Here is a 16,390-nt window from a genome sequence, read left to right on the forward strand (position 1 = left end):
TTTCATATTAGCTACTAAAATTTAGATAGACTCTTCTTGGCCAAATGGTTAATTTGAGTGCTCTCTGTATACGCGTAGCCTCAGAGGGCATTTCTTTTTGTTGCTTGTTAAAGTTTAGCATCCCTTTTCAGCACCGAGCTATATCATACGTGGGCCTACGCGTTTAAGGTGAAATCCGAGTTTCTTACTGCGTTCAAATTTCAAGTTGTCCCAACAAGAATAGAATCCGGAGCAATGTGCACCAAAGACGCGCGCCAGGCACTAGGTCATCGGGCAGGGCAGTAGGGGTGCTTGCCTGGAATAAAATCCTTGTATTGGTTCGAGTATTCGAGGGAGTATTGCACTATATACATTTAAATTAAACAGACACACTACGTGTTTGTGATTTTTATTCTCCTCAATATTCTATTGTGGCCGAGAGAGAAGTAATAGGCTATGCAACAATCATGAAAATTTTTTGTGCTCATGTTTCGGTACGACTTAGCTCTTTTAATGTCTTTTGTCATTTTTAATATAAGTAGTACCTACACTTCAGATTTACTTTAGCTCAAAGTCTGTTTGCACTAACAGCATCTTGTCCACACTTAGATTGATTTGTTTATTTGTAGCATTGAGAGTATGTAAAACGTGGACTTATACCTAACGTGGAGTTCTAATCTTAAGTGCCACCATTGGGATAAGTGCAATATATTGTACTATTTGGTTTTGCCTAACTTACCTACGGATCGGATGAAACGAGATACAGTTCACGAAGCGAGTGGGGTTTGTTCCCTCGTTGAAGTGCAAATGTCAGACGGGTACCTCGGGAAATATGGAAGGTCAAAGTGACCATATTATCTTATCTATGTGCTTAACTCATGGAAGTACAGAGCCTTTGCCTGTGGATTACATTGGCCTGATCCTCAATGATGGGCGTGTGAGATATACTTTTACCTCCAAATATATATGTATTTATTGTTACATATCCATACAAGTATTACTCCTAAGTAAATACTACTTGACAGTTCTGAAACAACCGATGCTAATAAGAAATATTTTTGGTAACTAGTGTTGACACGAGACGAGAAGGATCCTTTCAAAACTTAGACAGGACGAGAACTGACTCCAATAATAAATGTTTTAAATTTTGCTCTGTCACTCCTTTCATGACTTTTCGTGACGCGGAAGGATTCTGATAACTTTTAGGTAAAATTAAGAAGAAAAAAATCAGGGCATGAATTATGTACATAAATTTTCAAAACGAGACGAGACGACAAAAGCTTTCGAGAGTCAAAATGAGAAATAATTCTTCGAGAATCAAGATGAAACAGTAATTGTACAAAAATTTACGAAAAGAGGTGAGAAAACCTTATTTCTCGTCTCGTCTCGTTACGTCTCATGGTGAGCACTACTGGTAACATATAGCTTATAACCAGAAATAATCTTTAAATTGCAAAATAAATCTTAAACTATAAAATTGTGAAATACAACTTGTAGAACTCTTTAAGTTATTGCTGAAAAATAATATATTAGTGTTGAGCAGCAGTATAGGTATAGTCATTTATATATAGTAACATTTTTTTTAAAAGATTAAATTATTCGATATCAAATAATCAACCTTGAATTAAAGCGTATCTTCAGATAATAGAAGGTGAAGGTTTCACAGCCGCCTCAACAATTCCGTCACGCTAATTTACCTTTCTCGAGTACTACTCTAAAAGCAATTTCTGTATTATTATGTAATAATAATTTAATAGCAATTATTATGTAATAATAATTTAACATTAGTTGCTTTTAAATTCGGTTGAATAGTAATAATAATAATGCTAGAAAGACCGAATTTGTAAAATTAATTCTGCAACTTTAAGACAGAATGAAGTAATTTGTAGTTGTAGTTAAAAATATTTATGTATAAAAAAGACGGATTTGTTTTTTCAAGTGGTAAGATGGAATTCGCCTTACCGAGGGTATAAGTAATAACTCAATTGAAATTTAAGAACATTTACGTCTAAATTATTTTTTATACTATAATACTTTAATATAATAGTCTCTACTATTTTTTATTGCGACCTGTTCCAGGTTCGATTCCAATAAGGATCGTTCTGTTAGTCCATATTGTATTGCAGATATCTTCAATGTTGCTAAAATTCATAAACAACAATGAAAACGAAATGTTTAGCATAAATTTGTGAAAATTGTATTTAAATTTTAATTTTCAATTTTGTGTAAATGTCATAATCAAATAGTAGGCCTACCTATTATCCAACATTAAGGAGCAGATCCACGTCTGATAGAAATGACACTCTGAAAAAACGTTACGCTTTAAGCAAATTAAACAGTCTTACGACAGTAACTAGCTGTTTAATGTGCATACATCTGAAATTGAATGGGATCCGATAGGACTCAATTTATTGGTATATTCGAATTACAACAGACAACGCGCAAATGCATTGTGTACATTGCAAGAGTTTTGTTTTCCTACAAGAAGTTTGTGACGTTAGGGCGAGTTCTGTATTTGATGGACTATAAAATGCATTGTAATTTTGTGGATTTAAGAATTTTAGATACTCTATATGCAGTTTTTTTTTTTACTTCTGTTCCATTGTAAAATAAAAACTGTGAGAGTTGTAATATTCAATGGTGGCTTCCCTGACCTCAGTGACTAGCTAGCATCTTTGGTTTTGGTGCCTATGCCTTCAGGTCTGCTAGTAGAATATTGTCTTGGAAATAAGTCCGAGTAGTATTTCGGGCTCCTTTCAGTAGTATGCTCCGTTTCTTATGACCACTGTATTATACAAGAACATAACATAAACCATAGCTCATTTAGATTTAATGTTGACTGTTTAATTTGTAATATATATATTTAAATTGGACTATATTGTATGTAAAGTAATAGAGGTGAAAATAGTATTGTTTTAGAAAAACTGCGTACTTTTTATCTTCCTACTTGAAAATATACTTACTGTTGCCAACAAGACGAGAAATACATTTTCAAATTCGAGATGACACGAAACGAGTAAGCTCTTTAGTTTCCTGGGCAGTACTAATTCATTCAAGTCTTAATCTCTTTGAATGTTACATGATTTATAGTGTAAAAATTAAAAACTGATAAAGTGATCGTACGAACACAATAAAGAGCAGTTATCAACATTTACAGATACGCAAGTCATCACACAATACACTCCAATAATGAATATGATTTAAAAGAATTATATCACATCCTTTGTGGACCTCTCGTTACGCGGAAGGGTTCTGATAACTTCTAATGAAATTAAAGGAAAATACTGGCACAAATTTTAAACATAAATTTACAAGATAAGACGAGAAAAACTTCTTCGAAAGGAGACGAGCAAATCTTAGTTTCTGTCTCGTCTCATCTTGTGGGCAACACTAATTATACTACTTGTTCCACCAAGCCTTCGGCTCGTCTGGAAATTACTTGCACTCTAACGACATCTCTTCTTAACATCATGTAGAAGACAGGACAACTAGCAACAACTATAATATTTCTGAATCTGGACTATTTTGAATTAGCATGACTGGCAGAGAGGCGTCTTGCATTTATATATTAATAAGGATTACAAATATCTGAACATTTTCGCCTAGATGTTGATGCAACCCGTAACTCTTAAATGTTCTAAAGTTCGCATATTAGCATTACTTACAGATGGAGATGTTTGTTTTATCAATAGCATTCTAATCATACAGATTTATTAATTTTGAAAAATGGTACCTAAAATCACACAAATTACTTCAGATACTTCCAGACCGCAGAGTGTGGTTTGTGTGCCAAGAAAATGAATGTATATTTGTAGAGTTAAATTGTTTTTCCAGGAGAAATCCTCTCGCCAGTGAAATGAAAATCACATTTATAGTTTCTTGCAGCGTTTTAGAATTTGTATAGAAGACGGAGAACTTTCAAAAAGGGCTTTCAAAACAGACTTGTGGCTTTATTTTGCCTAATGCCGGAATCTCATATTAACTTGTTAAGCTAGGAGCTCTAATAAGTGTTCTAAACTTCAAGATTACAAGTAGTGTGTGCGAAAAGAACTATTTATCCCCGTTAGGAAAAGGAACACATCCATAAATAGAACCTACTAATTAGCAGTATACAGTGTTATGCTATAGATACAGTACATAAATAAATAACAGTTTTCCCCATCGAAACAAAAACTATGATGGCAATGAAAAAAGGTACTTTTTAATGCAAAAAAAGGTTCGATTCCCTCGAAAACTGCGTTTGAGGTTTTACCCTCAAGCAGGGGCGGATCCAGGACCGACTTCTTGGGGGCGGTGGGTTGTCATACGGTTACTTTTAAGGGCTCCAAATTTTGGGATGGGTTATATATATATATACTAAGAAAGTTTCCTCTTCTGGGGGGAGCGATCGCCCCGATCGCCCCCCCCCCCTGGATCCGCCCCTGCCCTGAAGCAAGTTATCTTGTTCAGTTCGACGTGATCTATCGACTGATTTATGTTTTGTATTTGAGCAATATTTTAATCAAACAGAAATTAAAATTTAAAACTTGATCATTTTAGACTATATCTCATTAACCATATTATGTACTATCGTCTTGCTAGCGTCATTAATAAAAGGCATGCTACTCGTACAGCATCAATTCTAAATTTTGCAAAGAAACTAATTGTCTCCATTTTCTCGAAAACTACGCATGAGGTTTTCCACTCATGTATATTATTATTATTATTATTATTATTATTATTATTATTATTATTATTATTATTATTATTATTATTATTATTATTATTATTATTATTCAGCTCAGTATATTTATCGATTGACACACTGTCATGCCTTTGGACATTTTTTCGTTAAACAGTAATAATTAGAGACTGGATGTTTAGGCATTAAAAACCTGGAAAATAGACAGGCAAATAAGTACTTAAAACTTAAAAAATAGGCACTAAAATGTAACTCGAAATAATAAAGATGAATACTCAATACAATAAAAAAATAAATTCAGGTCATAGATAATGTTCAAAAAATATAGAAACATACCTGTTTCTTAATGTCTTCTTTTAATGTATATATAAAAACGAAGCTTGACATGTATTGCATGTATATTTAGTAAGTACATTCTCTACATATTACTTCCAAATTTTATACACTTTATCAGTACACACAGTATTGCAAAATTTTACATCGTATCAACACTTATACTTCTCGGAAGAGGCAGAATTCTTTCTTGAAATACAGTAGGTCTACTAAATTATATATTTCCCCCCCCAATAAAGTCTTATTTTGAAGAAAATGCATAGAATAGGCAACATTAGGCACTAAAGCAATTTTTATACAGGAATGGGCGAAATAGGCAAAATAAAATTGGCTTAAATTGAAACTATAATCCCCCCCCATATAAACTTTAAAACGTTATTTTTGATAATATCTTTAATATTAAAGAATAAACATTTTGCCTAACATGCGGTCTCTACTAATAATGTTGTAGAATATTGGGAAGTGTTCTCTACTGCTACTAATTATTTGAACTACTGTATTTACCAAATACATGTCTAAATATAAACATTCAATTAGCCTATTAATTATTGTTTCCAGATCGTTACTATTTGTGAATTTTATATATGTATCTGATAACATTTATACATCTATTTGTTGTCGTTATTTTATGCGTTGGACATCTTTTCTTGGTGTTTGTTACTGTTTTAATCAAATTTTCCAACCTTATTTTCCGTGATTTTATGTATGTGCATTGCATATCCTCATTGTGGCTTGACGTTTCCGTGGTATGCACCGAAGTTCACTGGGAGTAAGTCACATCTAATCTCACTATCCTTAATTTTATTTGTATTTTTTAAGCTATGGTTCACATTTTCTTAATGTCCTAATACGCAAATATAATTTAGATTAAGGCAAAACTTTTCAGAAGTAAATTTATAGTGCATTATAAGAATCTGGTTATAATTATAACAATAGTATACCATAAGGGCACATAAAGACTTTTTGCTTTAAAGATCAAGAGTTATATTTTTCTGTTTAAATGTTCCGAATGAACTGACTTGGAAGAAGTCGTCGATGATTCTGATTATTTAGAGATTTATTCGGCTAATAAGTTACTTTTATCTTGTTTTGTATTTAGCTTGTACACGTACTTTGTGAGAAGTTTCTCATGGGTAAAAAGATTTACTTTGAATGTTTCGTTGAACTTTCTGTTACGCTCATTCTATAAGGGTTCTTGCATCTCAGCCAGTTTTGTTGCATTCTCTAATAGAATTTAAAAGAGTACCAATACATGCATAAACATGTTTTCATTGTATTATTAAATATAGCCTATTGAATGAGAGTATTTTCTGAGCTATTAATACATGACAATCATCTTACTATGAGTGCTACCAACTAGTAATGCAAATTTAACAACAGGTCACTGTTCAAAATTCACTAGAATCCATTTAGATAAGGTAAAACGCACGTAATCCACTTACTCTTGCCTTCTCCTTCATTTATTACTTTATTATTATTATTATTATTATTATTATTATTATTATTATTATTATTATTATTATTATTATTATTATTATTATTAAAAATGTTGAATAAAGTTATAAATATTACATCTTTACAGGGGTAAAAGTGGATCTGAAAAGGTAGGGGGACGCTTGACGGCACGCCGTCCCCCGTGCCTATCTTTGCTCATTGTATTTTTTTTAGAAACTGGGGGACAACACATATTTTCGGGAAGTGAGGGGACGGCGTCCCCTCGCACTTTTACCCCTGCATCTTTATATTAATTACATTAATTATTGTTATAATTTTCATTAGTTGTAATATTTTTAAGAGATGCGCATTTGCTCAATGATAGATTTCCCACCTTTGGTGCCTGATTCGAACGCAGGTCATGTTCGGTAGAAAGCTCTTTTTCTTGGTGTTGTCTCATGTTCTATATTCTTATTCTACCATTTTTTCAATAATAATTTTCTTTCATTACTCAACCTGAAAAACGTAATCGTGGAACGTCAAACTAAATATTTAATCGTATTTTAAGCCATAACCCAGGAGATTTTGGTGAGAAAATACTGAATTATTCCACTAAATCTTGCTTAAAACGTTCCACTATAAACTTCCTGCGTTCCAGTTGAATTTTTTCTCAGCGTGTGAAGATACAGAGGAACCGTTATTCTCTCCTGGAGATGATACTGATCCGAAATTTTCAGAGCAAGCAGCTCGTATTTCAAAATGTCAAATATGCCAAAGTCTGTAAGATTGAGGTCAGCTGATCATAATGCTATTTGCACCGCCCTTTTTCGATGGCTCTGGCAGTATTATTTCCTTATTGTATCTTTAGTGTGTCAAAAATCTGGTTTAAATTGCTAACAAACATAGGACGAAACATGTATACCACTGGTGGATTGCATTTGCCATATTAATGAGTTAAGAGCTTTAGAAACGATCGAAATTTTCATAAAAATTTCTGATACTCAGTATTATAATGTAATCAACTATTTACGTCATCAACATCAGAAAATTTCTTCTGCATTAAATTAGATTATAGTTTGTCATTTGTTATTTCTTGTACCATATTTTAGTTGACATTACAGCTTAGACTGTCAGCTGTGGTTGACGTTTTAATGCATTTGTAATAGATAATAGAAAAGAATAGTAGAATAGAATATTCTTTTGTATTTGTTAATAAAATTCTGATTTAGAAGAATAGAAGTAAAGAAGTCGCGTAAAAATCTCATGAACATTTTCTTGACTTCTTTTGCTCTCAAGACTTTGACTTGAGTTTTAATTTCCCTCTAATAGTTGTCTTATATTTTGAAGTTACGACGAAAATAAATTATTGAATACTTCACTTAAGGCATTTGAAAGTATGTGACACTCTGTGTATGAAAAATATAATGACAAAAGACCATGCCTAGGATTTGATTTTAGTTTATACTTGTCTTCAACATGTTTGTTTTACTTTTTTTCGTTTTAATTTACGATAAATTATTTGTTTCATGGTATAAATGGAATACAGTTTCTTGCATAGCAAACGGTACATGGAAAATATTAATACTTGGTTTTACAAGCCTTGAGCCTCTCTCACGTCTTTCGTTTTTGTACTGGCAAACCTTATATATATATATATATATATATATATATATATATATATATATATATATATATATATATATATATATATATATATATACGTCTGGGTTGACCAATATTTTCATGAATAGTTGTGTGTTGTGATCCAACTTTTCTCTCCAACTCTGTCTTTAAATGTTGAAAAAATATACGCTCTTGTTTGTACGTTCTTGTTTGTAAATATTTAACTGTTATATTTCTCCGTGTTGCTGAAAATTGTCTAAGAAGAGCAAATAATAAATAGTATTTCTTAAGATACACCAAACTACACTGAAATATGTGTAATATTCCGTAAATGATTGATTCGATGGATTGAATCTATTAGTGCCGACGTTTTGAGTATACTCTTAAACTACTCAAATTCACATATACATGCAGAAGGTATTTTTGATTTTGTACTAAAAATGTTTCACATATTGTACATAGCAAGACTATCCATGGCTTTGGATTGATTATTTTACCAAAAGAAACATGACCAAAGCTTAAAACCCACTGTATATTTTTTAGTGAGTTTTAAGCTTTAGTCAATGTTCGTTTTGTTAAAATATTGTACATAGTAGCGCCTTTATAATATTCCCTTAAGCAACAGAAATATACTTAAAGATACTACAGTATTTTCATGCATTGTTATGTAGAAAAATAATGCATTAATTTATGCATTACTGCGTACATTTTCTTGTTCCATTCAGATCAACTATGCCCTGGTGACAAAACTACGAAGCATGTTTTACACAGCTAAGTACTGTATATGATTAGTACTGTATTATACTGTATATACACATATAAATATACATATCAAACTGTATACATACAACTCGGAAACCATTTTTATTTTACATCCGCAGTTTTACTTACGATAGGTATTCAAAAATAGGGATGCGCACGAGACAAGATTTGTGGCTGTCTAGTCTGGAAAATGTGCTGTAAAAATAATGTCTCGACTCGAAAAATGTATATTTCTCTATTGGAAGAGTCGTGTCTCGACTCGAATTTTGTCAGGAAAATCGTGTCTCGACTCGTTTCGTGCGCATCCTTATTCAAAAAGTTCCCGGATTATTGTAGTTTTGGTGAATCTTGTGTGGTACAGTCCTTAAGTTCTTAATTATGAATTTGATAAATGTGAACAGTTCATAGCAGGCAGTGTACAAGTGCGGAGGAGTGTGTGGTGATCATTGATGCAATGTCGCAGTTCGAGCAACGTGCAAACAAAATATGTGTGCAAATTGGGGAAAATCTGCTTCAGAGACTTTAATAACACTTTAGCATCATCAGATTTTTGACTCTTCCCAAAGCTGACGAAGAGTTTCAAAGGGGCTCGTAGAACAGATCAAAACCAGCGCGACAGCTGAACTTCAAAAGATACCAAAAATAAATTTTTCGTGGTGTTCCGGCAATGGCAGGAGCGGTGGAGCAAGAGTATGTGTTCCGAAGGTGCCTACTTTGAAGACGATTAAGTATACTTATATTGTAATAATAAAAGAGCTACAACAAAATTCCGGAAACATTTGGAATGCCCTTTGTAGATTGGTCGCACAATTCATCAATTGACGCATATCGGTTCGTTTGTTGGACTTCGTGTTCTGTGCTTAATAAAGCTACCTGTGTTAATTTAATATATTTTCAACCGCGATTCTAGTTAAGGAGGTTGGTTTACCAAAACTCCTTTATATTTACCCTGTCTGTCCGTCCGGAAGACAAAATATCTCACCCAATCAATACTAAATTTGTCGGAAATGTATATTTTCAAAAGTTAGGAACCGAGTTCTTTCCTGGAGCCGGTACTCAAACCGGAAGTGGTATAAATTAACAATTTCCGGTTTTAACGTTCACTATAGAGCGAAAACGGTAATGGGTACAAAGACAGTGGTGCCCAGCCCCCTCATGTCCATGACGCACTCCCCCCTCAACTGTCTATCCGTAGGTGTTCTTCCATGAAAAAAAAAAATATTTTCGATTAATTTTTACACCCTCTCAAACGTATTTATTTATAGATTTTTAACCCCCCCAAATATTTCAATGACGCAGTTTGCGTCATACTCCCCCCTTGTGGGCACCCCTGCAAAGATACGGTTTTCTGCAATCGGGTAAACGTCTGAGAATACATTTCCATTCGTAACTATTTACTACAACTGGAAGTGGTAGAAATCCAGTACAACTTCCGGTTTTAATAATAATTTACATAGGTCAAAACCGATAACTTAGCGAGAATAGGATTTTTTTGGAATCGATTTAGCGTTCTAAAAATATGTGCCATCTTCTGTCTTAACTCTGTTCAAACCAGAAGTAGCAGAAATCAACCACTTCCGTTTTTAACATTGATTGCCTTAGAATAAACACCTTAATAGATAGTGAGAACCGATTTTCTGTAATCAATTAAGCGTCTCTAAAATATATTCCATCTCTATTCAAATTTGCCTTCTGAAACGGAAGTGGCACAGATCATCCACTTCCGTCTTTAATGTTGATTGTTATAGAATGAAAACGGTAACAGATAGCAACAAGCAGTTTTCTGCAATCGATTAAGCATCCCAAAATTATATTCAACTCCATTCTCATCTCTCTATTAAAACCAGAAGTGGCTGTAAAATATTAAAATCGGAAGTGGCAGTATAATAAACTAGTTCCGGTTTTAACGTTGATCGCTATGGAGTAGAAACGGTAATATGTATAGAGAAGTGAATTCTTGCAGTATAGAGAAGTGAATTCTTGCAGTCGATTAAACGTCTCAACAATACATTTCATTTCTATCCTTTCCGGAAATGGGAGAAATCCACTAGAACTTCCGGTTTCAGTATTAATCTACATAGAACAAAAACGCTAAGAGATAGCAAGAAGAGGTTTAATGAAATCAATTTAACGTTCTAAGACTAGGTACCATCTTCTCCGTTAATCTATTTTCAAATCGGATGTGGTAGAAATCAACGACTTCCGGTTTTAACAATGATTGTTATATAGTGAAAATGGTAACAAACTGGCGATAAGTGGTTTTCTGTAATCAATTAAGCGTCTCAAGAATGATATAAATCTACTGCATCTTCCGGTTTAAATAACAATTGAGAAAATATCATCAACCAAACTCCTTCAGGTGGTGTACATACGACACTGGTGCTTGTATTATTTTCATTTTGGTGGCTGAACATTTACCTTTGTTTCAGGGTAGTTTGTGGTAGATATAATCAAGTTCATAGGTTTTCTTGGAGTCATCCCATTTCTTGCATTATATTCATTCCATCAATCTTTAAGGCAGTCACTCACTTGCATTTATCACTCTCTGTCTGTTTGAGTTTAAAGTACCTCATCATGAGACGTTAAATTAGATTTACAGTAGATTTCCGATTATCCGGCTTAATGTGACAGAAGGGCAGACCAGATAACAAACAAGCCATATGGGTCTGAGTTCTATAATTATACACTTCCTGCCTCACACTCCCCATATTAAATATATATATATATATATATATATATATATATATATATATATATATATATATATATATATATATATATATATATATATATAATTAAAATCATATCCTTTATATGTCAACAACCGCTGTTATTAATATTTTCTCACCCCTTAGTGCAGGTCAGTACTTTACGAATGCTTGTTATGTACTGTATGTGCGTTTTAAGAATGTATCAGAAGAAAAGAAAGTCAGAATAAAAATAATGTACATATTTTAAGGTAAATGTTATGTCTTCACTTATAGGAAACATAAAATGATGTACAATGTACAGTATGAGTACAGACAATTTTAAAATGAACAAAACATTAACGTAGTCTAATTATTACCCAAAAAAGACTTATTTTACTGTTCATTGAAGATGAAGATTGCATAAATACAAAAAGGTAGGCCTAAGATAAAAGAGTCAAAACTTATTTTTTTCTAGTTTTTGAAAAGATCCTTGACAAGTGACTGCTTCTCCTTGATAAAGTCGCGTCTTTATGAAGGCGTTAAAAGTTTTTTTTAAACTAAATAAATAAATAAATAAAAAGATGGTTGAAAAATATTCCTCAATTTATTACGATTTTTTCACTATTTTTTATTTTCACTGAAGTATGAACATTTTTATTAGGCGTATATGATTATAGCACTGCTAACCGAAAGTAATCTTTCAGTCTAGATAGGGCGAAGCCTCGAATGGGCATAAGATAGCATTTCTCAAACTTTTCTTCAAATGAGAACTACTTTTATTAACCAGAATGTTCTACGGACCATAATTCTCTTGTTTCCTTGGAAGGGATATATATAAATAATCATTTGAATATATGTTAATATCTGCATACTTATATTTTCAAAGTAATATTAATTATTAATTAAAAATCCGTTGAATTTTATATTGTGTTATATACGTATTAGTTTCTTTTAATAATTGAAGGCTATCAAGAATATTTTATAAGATAATAAGTGTAAGAAAGTTTCAGTCCTGAAAGAGAGAGTAAAAGACGTTTGCTTATGTGATTTCCAAACTTTGCTTATGTGATCTATTGGATATGATACGAAACTCATTTCAGGTTTATTTTCTTCTCTCTCTCTTTTTTTAAAAACTAATATTCAATCTTAGAGAACCACAAAAGCTTACCGTGAGGACCACAGTTTGAGAATTACTGACTGAAGGTGCTTAAATTGGAGGAGGTGATCAGCACATCGCGAGAGGATGAAAAATAATACATAATGAGTAACGCAGTCCGAATACGCTAGATAAGTTTAGAAACACCGTGCAGAGGAAGTATCAAAATATATTATCCATTTACATCTACAATAAGATTGAGGAAATTCCCTGTATGATTTAAATTTAAAATATCTGTATAGTGGAGAAGTCTTACCAGATAAATATATTTCTACGTTCGTATTGTCTAGTTCTCTATTTCTTTTTAAGAAACAATACATAAATGTATTAATATTCTGGGACATTTTGTTTTTCCAGGTGAATATGTTCTTCAAGATAGCATTGAGGATGAGCTCATTAAAGCTGAGAACACAACCATACCAGTGGATGATTCAGCGCCGTCGCTAAACGTCTTGACAGATGAATTTTCACTTGAAGAGGCGCTTCGGATTGTTTGCTTGGATACCGAACAAGAGTCATCCGAGGTAGGCAGAGATAGACAAGCTTATTTTCTTCTTTTATTATACGAGTGTTTTTGTTTGGTTAGGTTAGTTGTACTTGTTAACTGCAGCAGAAAAAAAAATAGGAAAAAGGCTCTTCCTTCCGAATGTAATAAATTAGTGGAAGTACGTATTTGGAGATTTCATCTAATCAAGAGGGTTATATGTTTAACAATAGTAAATATATAAGTAAAATTACATTTAAAATGTAAAATTATTGTCGTATTTTTAACACATTGTTCACGGTTACCATTTCCTGACCATTAACAGAGTTACCACTGCATTGATCACAGTCATGTCCTACTTTATAGCATAGTAGATGAATAAATTCAATAATGCCAGTAAGAAAATGGTATTTATTTTTTCTACAGTTCAGGATTAACCCTTCGAACTCCTGTTTGGTCTTTTTCATCAACCTATAATAGAATTTATTACATTGGACACCGCGCTTACTCGGTCATATGTATGCCTTCAGAACCATGTAGAGAAAATATGTTAACGCCATTATTACTCCGTGAATTATCCACTGGGTTAAGCTAGGTATCGTCTGTTGAGCCAAAATGACCATATAGGCTTGTTTCACTGTAAGCAAGGCGTAGTCACTTATTTCAATAAAAATTAAGTCGAAACTTATGTAGTTAAATAATTAACCCTGTTGCTTTCAATGCGGGCACCCAACTTCAGTTCTCAGTGAGAGTACATACTATTTGAATTTTGTCGTGGCCTGAGTGCTATACAAGAATCAAGCATCAAATAGAAAGATCAAAGTAAAGCAAACTAGATTTAAGTTCTGGCGTTGTTTGACATCTTAATTTTGTTGTCTTCTATTAAGCACGTTCTTTTTGGATATACTTATTTAGTTTAAATTTATTTTATTTTACTTTCTGTAAAATATTTATTTATTGAACAAAATTCCTTAGAGAACTTTCTTGGCCAATTTACATTTGGAGTTTTTATGAGTCCACCCCGGCGGGAGCTCATATGGTTCGGATTCCACGTTAATCAGTACGTCCACGTCTCATATAGCCTCGCTGCTGAACGGGGCGTAAAACTCAATCAACTCAACTATTATGAGTCAACATTGAGAAAAGAAGTCGGACAGGCCGTATATTTGAATGTTCCATCGTGGCATTCGCGTGTTGAAACTGAGGAAGAACCCTGGAAAACTGGTTAGGTTGGCCGATCATCAGATTCGAGCTCCGTCCAACAATAAGTTAGTTGTAGGCTTAATATTAATCCTGTATTATAACGAATAAAATTTATATAATAATGTAATAATCCTGGCCAATCCTAGATAGGATATTTTAAGTTATAGGCTCATAATAATAAATGCGAAAATAAAGACAAATAGCATGTATTAGTTTCTTTAATATGCGCATAAATAGATTATGTTTCATATAATAAAAGTTTGTTTACAGCGTACTGTGTGTTTCGAAAATATATCTCAGACCGACTTTTTGAACCTAGCGCTACACAGAAAATATTTTTTCTGTAGTTTTTAAGTGTGTCTGATATATAAACAATAAATAAAATAGACAAAATAGAAAAGCAAATTAAAATTATATTTTCCGAAATTCAAAGAGCATATGTAATACATCTTAAAACAATAGTAAGAAAGCAAACGTAGCATAAGAGGATAGAATTTCCTTTCTACGTTAAATTGAACATTAATTAAATTCTTATCTTTAAAAAACATTATATGTTCTAATTAGATAAAACAATTGAAAATCATATTATTGAATAAATTCCTATTGTTAATTTGCTATGTTTATCAAAACGGAATTTGATCGAGACCAAGACTAAAATCTACGCTGTATTTGTTTTAAATTAAATCCTCAAATTTCAAGCATATGGGTTTAAGATACGGGTTTAAGCATATGGGTTTAAGATAGTTTTTTAACACAGCATTTTTTTCGTGTTCGTGTTAAAAAAAAGTAGATTTAGTGAACATGGTGTGTGTATATAGGAATACAAACTATATTCACCCTCAAATAAATTATGCACTACAATCATTTTCTTTTACCGCATCTGACAGCAGTAATACGTTACTCTTTACTTCTTCATCTGACTTTTTTGTTATTATCGAAATAATAATGAGTAATATAATTTTGGAAAGTAGACAGTTTAGCATTTGTAAATTAATAAATGAACTAATTCTATTTCATACTTCTAAAATTTGAACATGGTGGTCCAACGATTACGGTGTCAACAATTAACAATGTTATATTTTTTGGAAAATAGTCTGTTTAAAACTTGTTAAATTTTATTAAATAAACAAGTACTTGTCAAATCTTTTCATATAATGTAGAAATTTAAGATCTCGTGAGATGATATTTGAAATTATGACGTCATATTATGTGCAGGCATTCTCTATGCTTAAAAAGAGACTTATCACCTTCTATTACTCTGTTGAATACTTCATAATCATTAGCATTAGACGGCAAATGCTTTCTAAATTTCTAATTCCCCCTTTTTAAAGTTATCAATAAATATTTTTTTAATGTGGTAGGAAATATGTGGGAGAGTCATAATATATGAATAATGTTTGGAAGAAATGCTCTGACAGGATAAAACAAATATTTGAATTGAAATATCAGTTAATTCATATGGACAATAAAGCTACAGCGAGTTATTCCTGACTCATATATATGTGAATTTATGAAGAGCATTCTCTTATTCCACCAAAATTTAATTATATTTTTCAAAATTTTCAGAAAGAATCTAAAAATACCTAGGTATTGTAATTTTGTTGAAAGATAAATTTATATGTAAGTTCTACTTTTGAACAGTAGAAAAGTAGAAAGTATGGTGATCGTGAATAGAAGTATTTATTTCGAGGTTTCAGCACTCTTTAATACTAAAGTATTTTTGGATGTTTCCGTCTGGGCCTCCCGCTGTGTTTACACTCATCTAGAGGCCGGCATCACATTTTAAACTTAAGATATTTATAAGAATCTCGAGGAGAGTTCTTCAAATTTTGTTTCTACCGTAAAGGAAAAGTTCAATGGAAGATTAGAATAAAAATTATGATTAAAAGAAAAACAGCTCTAACAATATTGGTTGTATTTTTTTTACATCAATATTTCATTAAAATCCCTGTAATATGGTGTAAGTAATTTCTCGGGGGAAAATCAAGGAGGTAGTTTACTCTTGAGATGAATTCCTTACGGACGATTTATCTGAAACGGCTCAA

At 32.3% G+C, this 16,390-nt stretch overlaps 1 protein-coding gene across 6 annotated transcripts in view; it reads left to right on the forward strand.

Annotated features, from left to right (window-relative positions):
- cnc (NFE2 like bZIP transcription factor cap-n-collar) overlaps positions 1-16,390 on the forward strand; it is a 546,339-nt gene that overhangs the window by 442,001 nt on the left and 87,948 nt on the right. For all 6 annotated transcript variants that reach the window (XM_081735988.1, XM_081735986.1, XM_081735985.1 and 3 more), the window contains one exon: positions 13,016-13,182. In XM_081735988.1, coding sequence (XP_081592114.1) covers positions 13,016-13,182 — 167 coding nt within the window. The remainder of the gene's footprint in view (positions 1-13,015; positions 13,183-16,390) is intronic.

Source organism: Thermobia domestica, chromosome 13 (genome assembly GCF_964235325.1).
Source record: "Thermobia domestica chromosome 13, izTheDome1.hap1.1, whole genome shotgun sequence".
Taxonomy (NCBI): domain Eukaryota; kingdom Metazoa; phylum Arthropoda; class Insecta; order Zygentoma; family Lepismatidae; genus Thermobia; species Thermobia domestica.